Source organism: Lipophrys pholis, assembly GCF_963383615.2.
Source record: "Lipophrys pholis genome assembly, chromosome: 6".
Lineage (NCBI taxonomy): Eukaryota > Metazoa > Chordata > Actinopteri > Blenniiformes > Blenniidae > Lipophrys > Lipophrys pholis.
In genome coordinates this window covers 29,839,542-29,860,611 of record NC_137629.1, presented here as the reverse complement: position 1 = coordinate 29,860,611, position 21,070 = coordinate 29,839,542, and the positions used below count along the sequence as shown (strand labels likewise).

The 21,070-nt window shown below is 42.2% G+C and overlaps 3 protein-coding genes across 4 annotated transcripts in view; all 3 read left to right on the top strand.

Annotated features, from left to right (window-relative positions):
• The first annotated feature begins 25 nt into the window (after positions 1-25).
• tmem35 (transmembrane protein 35) lies at positions 26-2,423 on the top strand. The gene is made up of 2 exons (XM_080465486.1): positions 26-280; positions 1,022-2,423. Exons 1-2 carry the CDS (start codon positions 161-163, stop codon positions 1,385-1,387), a joined length of 486 nt encoding a protein of 161 aa, XP_080321612.1. The 5' UTR covers positions 26-160; the 3' UTR covers positions 1,388-2,423.
• Positions 2,424-4,652: 2,229 nt separating this feature from the next.
• On the top strand, positions 4,653-16,588 carry cenpi (centromere protein I). 2 transcript variants are annotated; one of them, XM_080466139.1, is made up of 20 exons: positions 4,653-4,916; positions 5,934-6,071; positions 6,722-6,840; positions 7,126-7,233; positions 7,511-7,559; positions 7,825-7,871; positions 8,101-8,190; positions 8,290-8,421; positions 9,280-9,420; positions 11,094-11,214; positions 11,378-11,472; positions 11,641-11,758; positions 11,999-12,063; positions 12,197-12,306; positions 13,173-13,308; positions 14,233-14,357; positions 14,887-14,935; positions 15,234-15,452; positions 15,788-15,832; positions 15,979-16,579. In XM_080466139.1, the coding sequence occupies exons 1-20, from the start codon at positions 4,757-4,759 to the stop codon at positions 16,099-16,101; spliced, it is 2,190 nt and encodes a 729-aa protein (XP_080322265.1). In that variant the 5' UTR covers positions 4,653-4,756; the 3' UTR covers positions 16,102-16,579. The 2 variants fall into 2 exon arrangements, with proteins under 2 accessions (XP_080322265.1, XP_080322266.1); XM_080466140.1 differs by having other exon boundaries at positions 4,656-4,916; positions 15,237-15,452; positions 15,979-16,588.
• Positions 16,589-17,858: 1,270 nt separating this feature from the next.
• drp2 (dystrophin related protein 2) overlaps positions 17,859-21,070 on the top strand; it is a 172,776-nt gene continuing 169,564 nt past the window's right edge. Inside the window, exon 1 of the mRNA XM_080466036.1 lies at positions 17,859-17,992. The gene's annotated coding sequence lies outside the window, so the exon portion shown is untranslated. The remainder of the gene's footprint in view (positions 17,993-21,070) is intronic.

Genomic DNA, 21,070 nt, shown 5'->3' with positions numbered 1-21,070 from the left:
ACGGTTTCCTCGATGCGGCGCAGGCAGCGGCAGGAGGCAGGCGGACACCGCGCCGCCATCTTTGTGGTTCCTCCAGAAGCCCTTCCCCCTGGTTCATCCTCTCCACCGGGAAATACAGTCCCGCTCCCATTCAGCTCGCCGGCTGGCTTCACGCTCGAACATGGCCTCGCCAAGGACCATAACCATCGTGGCCCTCTCTTTTGCCCTGGGTCTGTTCTTCGTGTTCATGGGCACCATCAAGCTGACGCCGAGGCTGAGCAAAGACGCCTACAGCGAGATGGTGAGTACCGAGGAGAGTCCGCAGCAGAGGGGGGTGAAAGGCCATTGTTCTGCGGCGGCTGCACAGGCGACAGCCTCCAATGATATGCGGAGACGTTGACCTAAATAGTGGGGAAAAAAGATACGGAAAATAAGTGGTCGCTATGCCGCGAATCCCCGTTTAACAACCCGACCTCTGTTTGGAGAATCTTATGTAAAATGTAAACCAGAATTCGGCCTGTATGTTGAAAGATAGTAGACACCACGGTATCACCACAGGTTACATGCATTCACCAGCGATGCTGCACACAACACGACATCTTTCACTCATTAGCCTCTGACTGTCGAAACTCGGATGGATACCAGATAATTGCACGCATGTCGTCTTTATTGTTTATCTTGAAGATGCGAGCACTTGCAGGTTAGTCAGCAGATTTGGAGGTGACTGTTGTTTTTTTTTTTGTTGTTTTTTTTACACATGTGTTGCAGTTGCTGAGCTTCTTGTTTCAACTTAGCAGTTTCAGGGGCAATGGCGGCGCATTCCAGCAATTTCTGCAAGATGCACCTGCTGGTGCTGATGCTGAAATGTCCTGTGAGGAAGATTGTAGATGTCACACTTCAATATTCAATAATGATCCTTTAACTTCTCTTCCGTCAGCTGCAGTGATGGATGATTCTTAATTGTGTTGACCTTTAATGGTCCTGAAAATCGAAAAGTTTTCAATCCCTAAGACATCTGTGTGTTTTTCTGTTGTTGTTGCAGAAAAGAGCCTATAAGAGCTACGCCAAGGCATTGCCAGGTCTGAAAAAGATTGGGATCAGCTCCGTCCTGCTACGCAAGATCATCGGCTCCCTGGAGGTCGGCTGCGGTGTGGTGCTCACCCTGGTGCCGGGCAGGCCAAAGGACGTGGCCAACTTTCTGCTCCTGCTGGTCATGCTGGCTGTGCTGTTTTTCCACCAGCTAGTAGGAGACCCGCTGAAGCGTTACGCCCACGCTCTAGTCTTCGGCATTCTGCTCACCTGCCGACTACTCATTGCCCGCCAGAGCGATGACCGGCCGGAGAGAGAGGACAGCAGAGAGGAGCAGCACATCAACGATCAGGAAAAGAACAAGGTCAAACAATCCTAAAGGTCTTCCTTTTTTCTTTTTCTTTTTTTTTTTGGTTCAAGCCACAGCAAAGAAAGCCAGGTGCGCCTCAATGGATCATAGTAATTCATATCTTGAAGGAAACAGTCACTCCTAGTAATAAAACCCCTCACATTCATCCTCCGTACCGTCCAGCTGGCTGACTGATTACTCTGACCTGCTCTTCTGAAATCTTACTGTGAAACAGAGAACTCCTGACCCGTACATCCTCTGCATATCCACCAACGGTTATACCAATGGAAACTGACGCGATCAGCTTATTGTCACACTAGTTGGTGTCATTTTCCTATTTATTCCTGTCTCACACTGTGTTAAATGTTTGTGTTTTTAATCAAACGTGAATTTCGTTTATGTTGGAAGTTGATTGAGAATGCAGTTTGTTGTTCTTTTTTTTTGGAAGAATCTTGGTTGTTTGTTTTTCTAATTTGATTATTTTTTATTTATTAGTTTTTTTACTGTAGCTAGGAGAAAAAAACGAAAATGATTTTAAAGCATGTTGAAATTTGTCAGGAAAATACAACATAAACCAAAATAAGCACTGTTGAAAGGATGTGAATCAGTCCTTGTATGACAGACTTATTTTGGTGCAGCGTTACTCGACGGCTACTTAAAAAAGACCTTTCATCCCAGTAGATTTTTGCAGCGGCACGCATGACATCCTTCCTCCAATACCTTTTCCCTCCCAAAGTAAAACGATGTGAATATCGTCTTCCCCCTTTCAGTTTTCACAAAGTTATTTAGGTGAAATGGACGACGTTTGACTCGGGTGTCTGCTGCCAGCTTGCACAGCGACACATTCAAATCGGTTTTCAATATTTTTGCCTGTTAAAATGAGGAATTTTACAATTTGTAATTCACAATTTAGGTCTTAAATTTCCATTCGTGGGGTTCGGTTTTAGTTTGTCTTTATAAAAATATATATATGAAAAAAGAAGTTGCAGTTTTGAATGCTGTCAATTTTGCGATTCACAATATTTCTGTAAATGTAAACTTCAATAAACAATTGGAGGTGAAACTGATGATTGTTTCTTTTATTATTTCAATTTCTGGATGTCGGAACAGAAGCACAGTGACGCTAAGTTGTGCTTGTCACCAGTTTGTTGCTTGGGGTGTGTCACATATAACACCCCCCCCCTGCAGCTTTTGAGCTGCTGGCTGATGGGAATACTGGAGAGCTGTGTGCTGCTGCCTCTACACCTGAGCTGCTTGTAGTAGGGCTATAAGCTATAAGCTGCAGGTTCTGAAAGACAGAAGGGCCATTTCACAATAATATTTAAAGAGCAGAGGTAGAGGCTGACTGGTTGTGAAAAAGCATAGGACAAGAATGACTGGACAAACAACGGCGACCTGGAAATCGAAGGTCCCGCGATTCAGACAGGATGGGAACAGCAAAGGCATTGAGAAATAACCGCGGGAGTGTTTGATGATAAACATGAACGGGATTGAAGGTGAAGGAGAAAACCCACCGCTGGGTGGACTGGGATAGAGGTGAGTTTCAGACTGATCTGTGATGGAGGGTCTGAGATAGATCGAACGGGAAAGTCAAGTGGACAGAAATAAGATCATTTGTGGTTTTGAGATAATAGGAGACAAAGAACATTGGAAACGGGTGACAATCCTCGGGGAGATGGACTTGCACTCCGACTCACACTGGTAAGCAAATAATGGCTTGTGTGCCGAATCCGGGGTTTCCCAGTACTAATAAGCATCCAGCAAACTTCATCCATTGCTTTTCATACATCTTTTATAAGTTAAAATAGCTCAATAGTGATGACCTACTGATGAAGTCTTGATGAAGACATAATCCATGAATAAAAACTGCAGCACACAATCTACAATAATAGAGGAAATTTCAGCCTCTGCTCTGCTTCTGCACCACTGTGCTGAGCCTGACGTTTGTGACTGAACAAAAACCTCCTGAACCTAAAGCAAAGAAGAGATGACATTTGATGTGCCCTTTTGTACGACACATACATTAATATTTCATAACGTTTGTCTGTACGGAGCCAACTTGTCCAGGGTGTTGCCTGACCTTCACTCAGTGCCGCTAGGACAGGCTACTCCAGCTTCAGGGGAGTCCAACTTGTATTAAGGAAGTCTAAATATAAACGGAGGGAAAAACATAGAAGGGTGGTGAGGAAATCAACGTCTAAAGAAAAGAAAACACTGGAAACAAATACAATATTCACAAAACAGGATTCTCCCAAAACCTACATGTTTATCAATAAGTCTTGGGAGACAGCCTAATCATGTGACAATTACATTATTTCATGTGATGTATGCTGAAAAGATCCTGCAGCAAATTGCCATACTCTAATGTTGCTGCTTTAATGCCCTTTTCTGAACGGTTGTAAAATGATTTCTGTTGTTTGGCATTCAAAAGGGACAGTTAGAAAAAATACACGAGAACACTGTTTCATTGAAAGATCCCGCTGGGGATGTGGGAAACGTTTGACTACTTTCAAAAGAGAAACACATTTAATAGTGTGGCTGTGCATTTTTAGCTGTTGAAGCCATAATACCACTAGGCATGTCTGCATGTGTGTGTGTGTGTGTGTGTGTGTGTGTTCATTTTATCTATTGGATCTTTGCACTGTTTTTAAATCATGTTTAGCACTTTGTTGTACATTAATTGTACAAAAAAGTGCTATACAAATAAAGTTGATTGATTGGTTGATTGATTGGTTTCAATGATTCAGTAGTTTAGCCATTGTATCTGTTTTGTAATTTATAGCTGTTTTAGACCTATGAATTAACATTATTTCAAGTTTTTACTTGCGTCCAGCTATTCTAGCAATTCTATATTTACAGGCAATTTTAAACCTTTTTTTAAATCAGTTTTTATTAATTTCTGAAACATCAGCCATTTTGACAGTTTTAGCAGCTTTTGTGTCACTGTCATCATTTTGGTTCTTAATTCTTTTCAATCCATCAACCATACAAGTAAAGCTGTGTTGTTTTGTTCTTTTCTTATACATCATTTTGTGAAAGCTTCAGATAGCCACTATGAAGGGGCCTGAAAACACATGGCAGAGCAGTCGGTGATGAACTACATGATCTCATTCCTTGGGTATTTTTTTGTTTTTTGCCACTTGCCACTTTACACCAAATAAAATGTGTGGAGAGCCATAAAACATGTTTAACCTTTAAATTGGGGATATATAGAAATATCAAACAAAAGGGTTGAAAGACGACACAGTGGGCGTGACCAAAGACTACAACTCCCAGAATGCCACGTAGCGGAAATACCACAACACGCATGCGCGTGGCAACGGTCGCGCGGAGTTTTTGAGTTTCTTTTTGAATGGCTGAAAACAGACCGGAGTTTTTTCCTCTGTTAGCAATGTAGAGATGGCAGAAACACACAACCTGTCCGCTTCAGATCATTCGAGTCTCGACCAGAGTTCGTTCAGCCGGAGCGGCAACAGGAGTTTGAGGGTCGCAGAGCAGGAGAAGAGGAAGAAGGAGGCGGAGGAGCCGTTTGTTCTGGCCCTGAAGTACTTCTCTGACGGTGAGGGCAGGGTGGGGGCAGATGGTGTTGTTACTGCAGATGGTGTTGTTACTGCAGCTGACTACCGCTAAGAAAAGTAAAACAGACGACGACAGAAACAAGAAACAAGCCAAGGGTCACTGTTTATCCAACTTCCATGTGTTTTACAGTACTTTTAGTATAAACCGAGGGAGTCGCGGTGTGCAAGTTTGATTCAAAAGTGCAAAATCCCTTAAAGGGACAGTAGTGGTAAATAACGCCATTTCAAATATTTTAATATTAAAACTCATGTTAACTACATTACCACATAACCTTTTGCTAGATTACTGGTACTAATATTAGAAATGGCAACAGCAGTAAAAAAAACAAGCAAATTAACATCAACAGACACACTGGGATGTTAAGTAGTGGGACTTGATGAGAACCACAAGGATCTCCAAACATAGTTTTGTTTTGCCTAGACTTAAAAGAAAGGTTTCTGTATTTATTTATTTATTTATTTATTTATTTATTTTGCAGGATAATACTCAGTTTAGCAGTCCCAGAAATAGCCACACTAATCTCTGGTCATTCATATGAAATAAAGAAGTAAGACCAAATATAATTAAGTTTAAAACTTCACTGATGTCACTGGTTAAATGTATATCAATACATATCCCTACACTAGTAGTCCCAGTATTTTGGTGCATGAAATACTGGAAGATTTTCATTCATCTATCTTCTGTAATGCAATCCCAGCTGATTGTGGGCAAAGACCGCACCTAAATTGAAGTTCAACATCAATGCTCGTGTGTTTTTCTGATTCTCAGTGAAGAAATAACAAATTCTTGGATGTCTGAAGTTTCAGTTGACATGAGCTGAACTGTGAAAGCTTCCAGATTGTAACGTTTATACACAGTGAACAATATTTTGGGCTAATATAAACAAGATAAGACAACATTCTAGCTCCATGTCCAGTTGTTGAGTATTTCCTCCTGTTTGTGTTAAACTGTGAGTATTTTATAAGCACACACACGTTATTGCCTGTGTCTCCTGCAGTTGAAGCAGGGACTCCAGTGACCGGGAACGATGATTTTGAGAAGAACCTGGAGCTGGTGGAGAAGGAGGCCTACAGCCGAGGGCTTTCCCCTGAGGCCATTTCTCTAATGCTGGAGTTTGCCATGAGTCTGCGAATGGGTAAGGCTGTCACTTCGCTGTAGCATCATCATTTACTGTGTCTCGATGTCAGCCAGAGCTGCTCGACGGGGAAACCTGTAAATCCATATTCTTTGCTGCTTTACGGTGTGCTTTTTGACAGCTGTCACTTTACTTTCAGAGTTGACAACTTTTACAAAACATCTCAGTTAATTTAACATATTTATCTCCCTGCCTGTCTTTGGCTGGTAGATAGAACAAACCATCCATCGCCTATACTGCTTTATGCTACTCGGGGGGGGGGGGGGGGGGGGGGCTGGGGCTGATGTCAGCTGACTATAGGTGAAGGCAGGACACACCCAAGACTGTTTACACTGAACAGGGAGCCAGTCACAATTCAGAGCTGTTGTTTATTAGTTTGAATACATTTTTTTGGACTGGAAAGAAACCGGACTACCAAGAGTTTTGCAATGAGGCGAGCGTGTTAACCACAACCAGGTCGAACTAGACGATTCATAAATGTACATAAAGTCATAAGTGCTAAACTGTACGCAGTCAAAAACAAGGCACAAAGCAGAGCGTAGGCGCGTCAGCACAATTTGAGAAGTATGGATTAATATCCTGGGCATGTAATAGCTTTTATTTCATGTTCAGTCTTAACGTTTGGTTTGGTTTCTGTGGCTTCTCTCCAGGCAATACTCCGTGTGTGCGGGTGCTGAAGTGTCTGATCCCTGCGTCTGTGGTGCCACAAGAGGCCGTTGTTAGAGCGGTGGTTTGGCTCAATGTTGGGACAATGCCTGTGGGCACGCAGGTAAATGCAAAAAAACTGTATTTATAAACATTCTGGTTAATGCAGCTTAATAACTTGTTTAGTATTCAGCTCATTTAGTTGAAAATACTTTCTTTTATTTGTTGTGTATGAGACATTTACCTATATGGTTTTGATGAATAATGTCTTGGAACAAAATACTATGGTTTGGATTTTAGTCGCCTGCTGTCCTTCGGTTTTCAATGGATTGCACAGTTTTTTGAGATGGGCTTCTGGTCTCGTTGTCTTTGTATCCTTCCTTTTTCTTTACTTTGATGTATTTTACAGATCCTTTTCATAAAGTGGGTTTTGACCATGTTTGATATGATTGACGGAAAGGACCGACTTCGAGCAATTTATGGCTTCATCTTCAGCTTCGTCATGGATGAAAATCTGGTGAGTTATGAATTGTTTGTTTTTGAGGTGGGTTGTACTTCATTTGGAAGCCAAAAATTCATCCGGATCACTTGATTTCATTTCATTTTGGCTCATTTCATTAAAACAGTAGTCATCTGTCTATCTGTGCTGCTAAAACCAAATATTCCATCATATCTGCAATTAACCAACAGCTATAGTTTACACTGTCCACATAAATCAGAGAAATGACATTTAAATAAACCGGTCCTTTCTGTCTCATTGTAGTGGAATAAGATGTGTTCTGACTTTTTTCCAGTGCCCTTTTATCTGCCACCTATTGTACCTTCTGACCCGAAAGGAAAGTGGTAAGAAAGATGTTTATAAGCTTCCATTTCAAGTCTGTATGATTTTGAGCTTGTAACAAAAATTCCTTTACTAAATCTGTTGTTGTAAATCCACATTTGAAAACTTGTTAAATAGTTTTGCATGACAGCATCCAGATTGTTCATATGTATTCACTTAGCATAGGATCAATGTACTGTCATCCTCGTTTTGTAGTTCACTCTCATATGTCCACTTTTCAAATGTTGTTTTCTGAACATTTCTAACGGAATGATTTTGTCATTGTAGTGCAAGTCTTCAGAGTCAGGAAGTTACTGGAGCTGCAGTCTAAACTGGTAAACATCCTGCGTGTTCGATGTCATCTACAGCCATTAATCAAAGGGCTCATATTGGTTTTCTTCTCCCCGCATGAAAATTTATGACATGCTAAATTGTTGTTTACACTCGACACATCATTCACATAATCAGTCGCCCTTCCGTGCTTATCGCTGTATCCCGCGTCGTTAGGAAGCATCAATCACAAATGGAGTTGCGGGGTAAATATATTACTGTTGTTTTCTATAGGGAAGGCAGCCTTTTCTCCTGCACCTGCTGTCACTTTACAAAGTGTTTCGTCCCGAGCTGGTGCTGCTCTCCGTCCCGTCAAGAATGAGGGTTTGTAGATGAATCGTGACTCCTAATGCTGCTTTAACTCTCCACCGCCATCGTGTCTGAACTGTCAACAAAACCGAATGCTTCCTGTTTTTTTCTCAGAGTGGATTTAGAAACCACATTTCCCCCTGGAAATCGGCATTGATCGCTGTCCAGAAGAGGAACGGTCTGCAGGCCGCGTCGAGCATCAGTCTGGCTTTCACAAATAAGGAGAAGAACACTTCTAGAAAAAGGGTATGGGAGTGTGTTTGAGCTCCTGGATAGGCTCATGTTTCCGTTTGCTATCCCTCCTGGTATAATTCACTGACTGCTGGATTCTTTATAACCGTATTGTCACTAACCAGTGTCTCTGCGTAGAAAGTTCGGAGATTTGCTTTCCAACACATGATCCTGATTTTTAAACTATGTTTAATGGTGTCACATGATTGCGATCGGTTTTACCTCTAATTCTTAGTATTTTTATCAGCTCTGAAACATAGAGGCATTATATTATAGTAATGTTTAGCTTAGTTCTCCATTTCTCGCTTGTGGTTGAATTCAGACACTTGAATTTGACATTCAGTTTTAGCTTTGATATTTGTTAAAAATACCCATGTAGTATGGAAATAGTAAGATTTTTAAGGCTGGTGTTTTAACCTGCCAAAGTTTTGCTGATTTGTTATTATGGCATTTCTTTCTGCTGGGTAACAAACTGAGAACACATATGTATTTAGTCTTTACTACTGAGTTTGACAGTTCATTGATAGATTACGTTTTTAAACAATGTTTAAAAAAAAAAAAAAAAAGAGTAAATTTCCATTCTTCATCTATCGAGGAAGTTCTTCAGTTTTAATGTTTCTGAAGAGCAGTTGACACAATGAAGATCAATACTAAGGCATACTAGATTGACTAAATAAGTTAAATAATTCTCGTAATTAGCAATCATTTTAAATGATTTTTTGTGCTTTATTTACTACATTCAACCTTCGTCAAATCTAATAATATTCCAACAGTGCATGGAGTGGCAGCCATACAATTGACGTAATTCATTATCAGTTTATTAAGATTTTTTTGTCTTTGTCTTAGCATTCTTTTCTCTTGTGCCTTTTTCAGAAACACGGTCACTTGGATTTGCCGATGTTGAGCGCAGCCGTTAACAGAGATCCTCAATCTGAGTCCTTCAGCAGAGAGCTGGTGCCCATGGTGCAGATCACATGCTTTGCTCAGATGTTACAAAATATGCATCGCATAGAGGTAATACTTGGTGGAATCTCTTACTCTGCCCCCTCTTCCCATTTCTTTTCTCAGCCTTCACATTTAATCCCCCGTATTTAAGAATGTGTGCCAGTCTGACTCAACTGGTACGACATGGAAGTACGGTTACAGTCACTACAGCAAAAGTTAAAATGCTCAGAGTATTTTTTTTTTCCTCCCCCCGCATGTTTTAAATGGGTCCAAGGTGAGTTATTGACAAAGTAATACTAAATTAATCAACTTTAAATTTTTAGTGACGGGATAGGGAAAAAAATACTACATGAATTATTAAGACCAAACCTTGATGCGAAGCTTAGAACTGATATTGATATTGTTTTTATGATAGGCAAAAGGATGAGAAAACAGTGTACTGCCTGTTGTTAAGTGAAGGCAGAAGAGCCCAGAGGGGATTTGAAGCTGACCTTAATGTGTGGCTGTGAGGAAATGCTTGTTTGGTCGATAAGAAATGCTCATTACACTTTATGCCACTATAGCAGGTACAGAAAGAGATATCCTCCAGCGCTTAATATAAAAACCCACACCATCACTTTACAACCACCGGAGCTTGACGTGTTTGTGATGTGTCCTCACAACCACAGGATGGCGCTGTGGTACTGTTTGCTTGTGTGTTGTAATGCGAGAAACCACAGCAGAGGTGGCCTATGGCTCCATTTAATTTATTAGAATACAAATAGGTTGCAGGAGCAGAGAGCTTGCATTTTTTTTCTTCTAATGCATTTCATTTAGTTTTTCTGTTTTATTCTCCCTTCATCGCCATTTTATCTGTGTCACATGAGTAATGAAACCAAGACCAAGCAATGAGACCAGAGATAAGCTCCATCTGAGTGACGCATGGGGCAAAGTTGGCAAAACAAATGGACATTTAAAGAGGCCTCGTCATAAATGTCTATTTGCCCTGCAGATTCAGTGACCTGATAAAATGATATAAGTCATTTTAAATGGTTCGCAGAGTTTTATGTGCCATGCTACATAAATTCACCTCTTTCACTGCACTCAAAGCTCACGTGGAACAGTCCGGGTTTCGCAGGACAATGGCCGCCCGCGTGTTTATATATACACAGGCAGGAAGCTCCATGTCGCCACGTGTTGGGGAAGACAGATGAGTGCATTCAATCTGCCGCATAAACCCCTTCAGCAAAGACATTGACACAAGATCATTGATTATTTCCCTCTCAGGCACTGCTCCGGTTGTCAAAAGCAGAATGGTGCTTTTTCAGTTTAATGATACGTTGGCTCCAATATTATTGAAGAGCTGACTTGTGTCCATTTACAGTCCGTCTTCTTCTCATTCGGATTTATTTATTAGAGTGACAAATTATACACATTGTAAGGCTCGTGCACAGTACTGGCCTCTAGAAAGTATTCAGCTTGCCCTCGTTTTGCCACGTATAGATTTTACTTGAGACTGAAGCATTAGCTCAGAGTTGGATTGTGGCAAATTAAATTATAAGGACACGGGCATCTGCTGGTTCTTAATCTTTAGGTAAACATTTTCGACTGATGAGCCCTGTGTGTCTCTGTAATTGGGTATCTGGTTGCATGAGCATGGTCACCTGGCAGTTCTTTATGTTCTGCATCCAGGGGCCCGTTTGACTATTTTCGCCTCTTAGTTTAACGTTTCCCTTCCTGTCTCTTCATTTTACCTCCACCAGCTGCCTGCTCAGATGGGCTCACTGCTGGGTTCCAGTCTGGCCCTGCAGTACCTGGACTGTGTGCAGGACGAGTCCGCCCTCCTACGCCTCAATTTCTGGCTGGGCAGTGCTTTACAGGAAGGTAAGCTGTTGGGGTGATGTAGAAACAGACTGACCCTTTCAAATGTGTGCTGACCTCAAGTTGCACCTCGTCATGTTATTAAATGAAATCACGGTGCATCTATATTCTCTTGCGGTTTTCTTTTTGTTCGGCCATCTCAACACCCTTTTTAACTGTTTTTAAGAATTCCTGTTTGCTGGCGATGGAGGAGCCACCCAGAATTCGGAGGAAGCGTTGCAGTTTTTGAACAAGTTGCTCTCTGCACAGGACTTTCTTCAGGTGAAAGTCACCATTCATGCACCGTCAACGGTCTTTATATCTCAGAATTATCGTTGGTTCCTGTTCTTGTTAACTTGAAGGCACATGCGCAACTGTGTGCTCATCAGAGAAACTCCAGTCGATGATTGATTTCACCTCCATGCTAATTGGTCCCGTTTTCTCCAACAGGAGGGGTTTTCCAGTTCAGAAGCTTTCCTCTACAAATTTCTCAACGTCTGGGACGGCGCCCTGCTTCGTCCGCAGATCCTCGGCCTCCTGAGCCACGTTCCCGTCATCCCCAGTTCCCGTGCGTTTTTCGCCTCTGCAGACAGCCACTTTTACTGACTACTTCCTCCTCGCACTGCGGTTTTGTTTCTCTGTGTCTGTCAAACCTACACGCCATTACTTTCCTTCTCGACCTTGTAGCCCACCTCAATAAAAACAAGGCCACATCCTTATATTTGCAGGGCTTTTCAGTTTGTTCTATATACTAGAAACTGTGGCGCATTGAGTTATATAACATGTCCAACTGTGACCTTTTGTTCAGAAATCAAAAGGCTTCTGTTTGAGCCCCTGATGCAGCTCTTCTTCACCTCCTCCCTCTTTTTCAAGGTACGCACAGTCTTGCTCCTTCCGCCGTGCACGGCGATCAAAACCTTGATAGAAATGATGCAGTCGTATTTCTCTGGGACGTGTAAAGCTGTCTTTAACTGTGTCACGCTGGGTGTTTTTGTTACGACTGCAGTGTGGACTGATGGAGTGTCTGAACAGCATGTTGTCCAAGTGGTTGACCTGGCACTCGGTGTACGCTCTGGAGGATGATCTGGACATCAGCCTCAACAGTCACACCTCCATGTGAGTTTTACATCCATTTCCTGCTACTTGTTTACGCCCTGAGCATAAACAAGCAATAGACCTGAAACACATTATGAATTTATTAGATAGCATAAAGGTTATGGCTCCTGGAAGTTGTATTTTTGCACCAAGAAAAGTCTTTGAATTCCTTACATAATAAAAATTCTAGGATGTTGCTGCTATTTTATGCACTATGTGTTATTGCTGGAATAAAAAATATCCATCTTGCTATACTGTTTGTCTCCCAGCAGACTCAACAACAACATGTCTAATGACGAGAACAAGTAATTAATTGTGTTTGATATCAAATTCAGTTTAAGGGCAACCCTCCTGCAGTGTTATTCTGACATTAATCTTTGAGTGAAACGTCACACTTCTCCATACACTAACCTTTCTGTTTGAACGTTAGGCCATTTGTAATCTGCAGCTCAGGTAGAACTCTGTATCGACATGTTTTTCTCCCTTTTGGTTTTGGGCCCGTTTGTTCATCCAATCCTTGAATTGAATTAAGTTTGGGGAAACAAAAATAGCCAGGGGAGTCATTTTAGTTGGTGTCAATTGTGTTTTACCACCTAGGCTTCAGGGCTGGTCCGACACCCACACTAAAACATCAGTTGAAGTGAAGATCAATTTTTATTCACTGCCATTTCTAAGGTCACCCCGGTATTTAGCCAGAGTACAACACATTGAAGGTTCATTGATTATAGATTGTGTTTGTCTCCATTGTCCAGGCGTCACTCGATTCTGTGTTTTACCTTTTATATTGTACTGGACTGCTGCAGTGAAGGGTTTGGTTCTTTTAATTTGACTCCTCAAGAAGAAAGCTGTGTGTGTGTGTGTGTGTCTGACTCTCTTCTCTGCCGCAGAAACATGACCTTGACGGGGTTCAAGGATTCGGTGATGGAACTGATTGACTTTGTCGGCCATCTTGCGTCTGTGGGCCTTCAGCTTGAAGACAGCCACTCTCTCCTCCTCAGCTTCATCCTGGACTTCTATGAGACGGTAAATCAGCAGAAGCTAATCATTAAACCTGCCTTTTGTGTGATGTAGTTTAATATAAAAGGGATCTTTTATAATTTTAAGAGAAGGTTCAGAACAGGTTTATTTACATGATGTCGGCTTGTCATCGGTTTCCTTGTTTCCATTTCTTCAGCTTGCGAGACATTGATGCTCGTGTCAAATACGACGACACGGTTTTGTATTTTTGAGGGCTCACTGAAAGAAAAGTTATTGATTAGTTTGCAGCCACGGAGATAATATCCTAAGATTTTACGTTAAATCAAAAGGGTATTTTGTTTTTGCCGGTTGAGTGGCCAATCTAGTAGAGTTGAAAATATGAAGAAAAGTGGGCATTATGAGGTGATTTAAATGAGTTTTTTACCCAAATTAATGTTTTTATAGCTTTTGGCTGATGTTATTTAACCTGTCCCAGTAAACATTCACTTTTTCCAGAGTTTTCTATTTTGACGCTTTAAACTAATTTCAGAGGGCGCATCATGAATTAACATTCGTATTTATGATTAATCACAAAAAAAAAGATCATAGAAGTTGAATGAAATTAAATAATAGTCTCAAAAACTAGTTGCTTGGCAACCTTTCATAATGTTTTATGTCAGACTGAAGCATATTTGAAACCAGAAGGAAAGCTCTCAAAAGCTCTTCTTCCTTGCTCAGTACACATCTTCTGAGATAAGGGATGATTTAAGAAGCACGAACAGTAGTTCTCGGCTCTACATGACACACCATAATCGCATAAAGCCGGTATGATGCCAGGAATAGCTTCAGAGATCCACTCCTAACAAAGCACAGTCATAGTAGGAGCTTCATACTTTGTGTTGCTGGATCTGCTTTCCACTTTTTTCTTTCTTTCTTTTTTTTTTTTTTTTTAACTCCCCGTGGTTGTTTACTGCATTTCTCTCCCTGCAGGTGTGTGACACATTCCTCAAATATGGCCTCCCCCTCGTGGTGATGCCTCCACCTGGGGTTTTTTACCCAGCGCTGTTTGCCACTGACCCAGTCAGCGTGGACAGACTGGCCTACATCATGCACAGGTGGGGGGGGCTCTTCAGCACTGGGTTAACAGCACTTCCACACATTTATCTCAACGCAATACCATAAATGTAAATGTCATATTCATATTTGATGAAGGAACAGAACTGGAATCTAGTAGCTTCATTGCACTTCCATGTTAATGTATGATTTATGATAATGAGAGGCAGAGAGGCCTCTCATTATCACTTAGGTTCTCCTGTGCATTTTCCTGTGGCATCATTCGACTCCACCCATCCATCCACCCATCCACCCATCCATCCACCCATCCATCCATCCACCCACCCATCCATCCATCCACCCACTCCAGCCTTTTAGATCAAATACTCAGCAGTGTGTTGGTTAATTGACTTCACCTCTGGGATCTAAAATAGTTCTACTGAAGCAAAGTATAAAAATACAATATTGGAAGAGCGCTGAAACATAATTGCATGCTCTTTTTTTTTTGACAGACTGTTGAGAACAGGCTGTTATGTAGTGATTCATGAACACAGGGTTCTGTGGTAATTATACTTTTTTTTTGTGCATCAGGTACAAAGTGAACTTGACATCAGCCAAGAGTCAAGAGCAACTGGGAGCGGTAAGGACGGATGTTTACTTCTATGTTCTTGCTTCGTGAAAATAGATTTTTGTTGCAGATCAGTGCTCTGAACCACATGGCCTTAACACCTCAGATGACGGATTAAAAAGTCTAATTGTAAATTAGCTGTTGGCTATGATTTTATATCTGAATTTCAGGCTGCCAGTATCCTCGCCTCGAAATCTCATCACTCCATCAAGAAATGTCACTGAATCCAAACAGATCTGTGACTGTGCGGCCTACCATACATTTATTCAGACTTTTGACTCGTCCTTTTTGATCCATTTTTTTTTTCCAGCAGTCTTTCCGCATCAGCCGGCAGACTTTCCGTGAGTTCAACCAGTACCTGATCAACATGGTCAACTGCCTGTGGAACTCCAAAATGATTCAACCGGGAACGGGGGTGCAGCTGGGAGAGGAGCTGCTGCTCCGGAGCGGCGTCCCGCAGCACTGGATGAGCTTCGACCTGGTCCGCCACCCGGCCTTCATGGGCTATGCCTTCGACTTCCACCAGAAGGTGAGTGTGCGTTTATTTCTCTCATGTTATGAAGTAAATCCGACGCGAACCCTCCAAGTGCCTTCAGACGATGTTTGGCATGCAGCGGCTCTGTGCAGCTCGGCGAATAGAGTTAGGCCCGTGACAAATGTGGTATTAATGTATCTTTCATAGATGATGCATTAATACAGAAGGACATTTCATTATTAATGGGCGCTGCTTGAGATGTAGTTTTCATCATGTTTAATAATACACGTGCCTTTTTTTGGTGAGGCCCAAGTGCAACATTCAGTGGCGATCCTGTGAGATCTATCAGAGCTGCCTGACAATGAATATTAATGTTCTCTCTTTATCAGTGTTGGCCGGACAGAAAGGACACGGACCTTAATTCCATAAAGCAGGTATCAGAGGTTTCTTTTTAATTCCCTGCTTGTCATAGACCTGACAAGTAGTTTGAAGTGAATCACTCGTGTTTCCCAGATTAACGGAGACATCTGTGATCACGCAAGTCTTCAGACGTGACTGATTCAATTTCCGTGCGTTTCAGAATTCCAAGGCGTGGAGCTGGTATGTGGAGTATCTATTGAACCAGGGTTTTGACGGCCTTAAACTCTTCGTTCAGACCAACATCACTCGGCAGCTTCCAGCAGGCGACGTGCAGGACAAGTAGCACAGAAGGAAAAAAACCCAAAACATTTGGACCCCTCCCAGTTTTTTTAAAGACTTGTACATAAACCATCTCCTCATTTCTTCCGACTCTCCTACTTGCAAAACATCAAAAGAATGCTTTTTATGTACATAGATTTGTGTTTTTGTTTTTGTTGTTTTATTTTATTTTACTGAGTACTGTCAACTTATCAATAGCGGACCATTTTGCCCCTTTGTGTAACATTGCTGTACAGCTTTCCATCTGCAAAACCTGACTCACACATTGTTGAAATAAATAAGCAAATAGAACTGAGCAGTGGATTCCTTGTTGCATCTGCCGCACATACACCGGTGTCAACAAGCGAATTTCCTCGGTCGAAAGGCCATCAAGTACCTGAAGAGAATCTGCCAAGGAGTTGCTCCGAAATTCAGCAGATGGATTTCCTAACAGTGACATCACCTGTACAAACATACTAATGAATAAAATGCTTGTAAAGTAGATATCGTCCATATCAATGGGAATACTGTTGTATTGAGCTGGCTGCGTGTGCTGGAAAAATTAACTTCGAATCATCTTCATTGGCCAACTTGTGTCTGCAACAAGGAATTTGTCTCCGGCTCCTCGAAATGGAGTAGAACGGCATGAAAAGTACTAATGTTTCATCAAGTTTGGTGTGAGTTAAATAGAAACAATGTGGGTCTCACCAATCAGGCTGAGTCACTATTGCATCACTATGAAGAATCTTTCTCCTGTCGAAGCACAGATGCACTTGGTTTCACGTTTGCTGAGAGTAAATGGTCATATATTGCTTGCAAAATGGCTCCATAAGCCAAACTGGGAGGGCGACTTTATGAATGCATCCAGCCGGGGAAATGATACGAACGGAGAAGCAACAGGCTCCACAAAGAAAAACAATGTGGCCAAGAGGTTTTCAAATGTTTCAGCTGAGTGCTTTCAGCTCCATAAAGAACTATTATATTCTATTATTGCATATTTGAACAATATAAAAATATTATGAAACTGGCCACTAAGGGAGAGCAAATTTTCTTTTTTAATTTTGGACATTTCATTGTATTCTGCAGCTGAGGGTATTTGTAGCAAGTTAAAATGGTAAAAGGACTTTTACCCGAAAAGTCCCAAAACTTACTTTTTGAAATCCAAAGTCCTGTATTATCACAGACAGCAAGAGTGACTCAATGCTTGCTTAATGGTGGAGTATAATTTTCTAAAATGCCCCCACAAAAAAAAAAAAAAGAAGAGAAAGACGTCTATGGCTTTTTAAAGAATCAAAAAGAACGTGCTTTTTAAAATGTAATCAATCAAATGTCGACTTTTGGACATGAAATAATCAATTCTAGACCATAGACGTGTCAAGATATGAAACTATGGATTAATTATGATTGAAAGTGGCCCTAGGAGAGACTTTTCTGAAGTTTTCCTTCCCTGCAGGTGAAATGAGGTTAAGGATCTGTGCGGATGTGCTTCTTTAACCTTGAGGTTTGATTTGGTTCAGTTTCCTTTCGCCTGTGACTCCACACACATCTCCTCCTCCTGCTCTGGGGTTTGTTTGATTGTTTGTCTTCCTTGTTGTTGGGAGTTTGACGAGCGGACTTTCTTGGCGGTGGACGATGTGAGCTGTGGAGCCACCTTAAAGGAAGCCGCTCGGTGCGGCTGAACGTCACTCGGTGGGATCCTCCGCCGGCTGAGCGCTGCGCTGCGCTGCGCCGCGCCGCCGCCGCTTCAAGTCTCCGCCCGCGCCGCGCCGCGCCGCTCTCCTCACTTTCTTCAGTCTCCTGCGCATTCACGGGAAGTAGCTCGTTCCAGCAGCATCTCCTCGCAACAGCAGAGTGTGTCAGTGCTACCCGAGACACATCTTCTCCCCGGGCGGAGGAAAAAGAAAAAGAAAAAAAAGGTAAGATTGTTTGTAATTGGAAGTGATTACTGCAGAGCGCGCGTAACGTCGCGTTGAATCCGGCGAGGCTGTGGCGCGCGTCCTCACGCGTCTTTGGGTCACTCTGGTGTGTGTTGAGATCGAAGCTGGATGATGTGCTGCAGTTTTTGGGGGGCTCCGAGCCTCGTCCTGGCCACAGTTTGCGGGATGATGGATGAGTGGGGGTGGGGGGGGGGGGGTCTGCCAGGTGTGATCACTTCTAGTGCGCGTTTGTTTCACGGAGACAGAATGGATCATTTTCTTTCCTGCAAGTTGCCCCGCAAGTGTGGAAAAGCAGCATCTTTTTTTTTTTTTCCGGGCATTTCTGCCTCATCAGTTCGCATGGGTGCAGACTGACGTGTGATGGCAGACTCGAGGTGTTGAGCCGGATTTGAACTGTGGATGTCGCGAGTAATTACGGTTACAATTACACGCTGTGCGTCTTAAGCCCCGAGACTCCTCCGAGGGGCCCCGGGATGCAACGCAGTGTGGGATAATTTAGGGAAATATTTAGAGGGAGGAAAGTAATCCCGTGTGCTCCCCTGGACGTGACAGCAGTGGCAGCACATATTTGCATACAAATATAAAACAAACAGCATCGTCGGTACAGAAAACTCGAGCTCTGATCGTCACTCACTTGCGATTTCAAGTTTTCCTCTTCATTTCTTCCCAGTTTTTGCAGTTTTATCATCTCCCAGCAGCCTAATATCGCTAAAATTCCACGTCTGTTCTGTTGACGTATTACTTTGACTTCTAGTATCAGACAAAAAACAACAGAAATACTTATAAATGCACACCAGAAGCATTTCTCCCTCTTTTTCTGGCCAAACTGGTTTTGATCATAAAGATGTCCATGGTTCATGTTCATTGCTCTGCCTGTGATGAAGTTGAAAGTCCCTGGAAGTTTCATTTTGGTTTTAGCAGAAAGCTTCCCAGAGGAGGTTCGGAGTGACATTTAGTCTGGTCTCCTTTTATACTGGAGTTCCACGCGACCTTCCAGCATTATCAATCTGCATTCATTTACAGCCACTTTGAATATTTTTCATAGACAGTGGTCCTCCTGTAGGCACAGTGAAAAATCATTTCCATCAGAGCCCCAACAGAAGTTGGGTGAAATTGTAATGTGATGATAGACTTGCAGATCTTTTGATCTTGAGCACTGCAGCACATTATTTGGAGTCTAATAATGGGTAATGATGAGGAGGCGTGCACATTTGTTATGACTTCCACAGCAGTTGACATATCATGAGATGCAGTTTGTAACCAGATTTGGCAGAACTGAGTGTTTCTTAAGGCTCTGCACAATAGTGAGCTGTAATTGTGAAAGACTAAAAGGATTACGAGCCGTGCACTATTGTCACTGCCTCTCCCCGTCTACATGCCTCCTGGTTATGCTTCATGTTATGCTTTTGCAGCACTCCCCCCGCAGCTGTATTTATGCAGAATATAGATTAAATCAAACGACATCCACCCATTTTTAACATTTTTTAAGCATTCTGTGCCGTTACCACTTGTAGCAGATAATGTTGAGGTGCTGGTTGTGAGCCTGCTGTACCATGGCTGCTGTGTCAGATGAAGTGCCTCGTTACTATCCATGTGCAAATGTGTGAATTTCAATTCACGTCAAACAGTCGAAGGTCTATATTTAGGTTCGTTTGTTGGACCATCTCGGTGGCTGCTCCACCATACATGCGTATTGTTTTTCCTTTCAGCTGTTAGTTACGTCTTAACCACCCGCATTGTTATTCCATTGGTACTCTTGTCGACTTCAATGAGCGAGCTCTTCATTTGAAATCATTTCAACCATCTATGGATTATAGACAGCTATAATTTTTCCATTTATTCATCGTGTTTAACAACCAGATCAACACATATAAATTGCAGGCGTCTCATTAGCCTATAAAGCCTCTTTGTTCATCATGAATATGAAAACCAAATCTTTTGAAGCCGTTTGTACACAACCTTTATCTGACTTTCTCTGCTTGAATAACAGCAATACTGATTCTATACATGTTGGGACCATGTGGAAATTCTGTTTGTAAGAAATGTAGCAGCTTATTTGACACATTTCAAGCCCACCCGGGATTAACTCAACCGTGGTATTAATATTTTTTGGGTTGAGACATTTCTTTACTATTCTAACAGTCATCAAGGTTCATCTTATAGTAATAAGAGTCTCAAGTTGTTGTTTTTTTATGGCTTGCTTTCATTTCGTCTGGTGAATCCCAAACATGTATTTTGGGATTTCATTATGTGCGGAGTAAACTGTATTAAAGACTGTCTCGGGCATGTTTTTCTATTACCCCCCCCCCCCCCCCTCCCCCCCCCCCCCCTCCTCCCTTCTTTTAATTCAGGAGAGTGATCTGAAAATGTCATCCTCTGTTAAAGTCTCCCCGGGGTCTTCAGTAACTCTAGCCGAGCGTTAAGAATTAGCAACCTACCAACTGCTCAAGTGACATTACATATTCATACCCAGAAGATTTGTTTCTTCATTTACAATGAAAAGGTGATCGCAGGTCAGGTGCTGTGGTCGCGACTAATCAGTCTGATTCTGTTTATATATATATATATATATATATAAAATTATTTTTTTCCCCCTGAATTGAGACAAGCCGTGATGAATTCACAGGCCGTGACCCCGGCGAAGCTTGGAAGAGTTGAACTGGCCAAACTGCTGTTGCGATTTAATTACAGCCGACCCCGTCTTTGACATTACTGGTCTCACCTTGATCTCTAGTGGGGCGGGTGACGACCCCGCTGATCCGCTTTTCATCACGGCGCTACGAAGACATTCTCGATCTTTTCGGTCGAGCCACCTTTCGTGACTCAACTTCTTCTCTGAATCCAGGAGATACTTTCCACCGGCGACATTTCTCCAGGCCGTCCTTCTTCTTTACATAAGTGTAATTAGCAATAAGTATTCCCACAGGACTCTTCCCACTCTTGGCATAGCTGGATGTGTCAGAACTCTTTGCCGTCCTTCAAAAGAAGCCATTTGTTGCTCCTAAATCTTGCACGGTATGAAAAACAGCTTTGGCTTAGCGAAATAAATATTTGGAT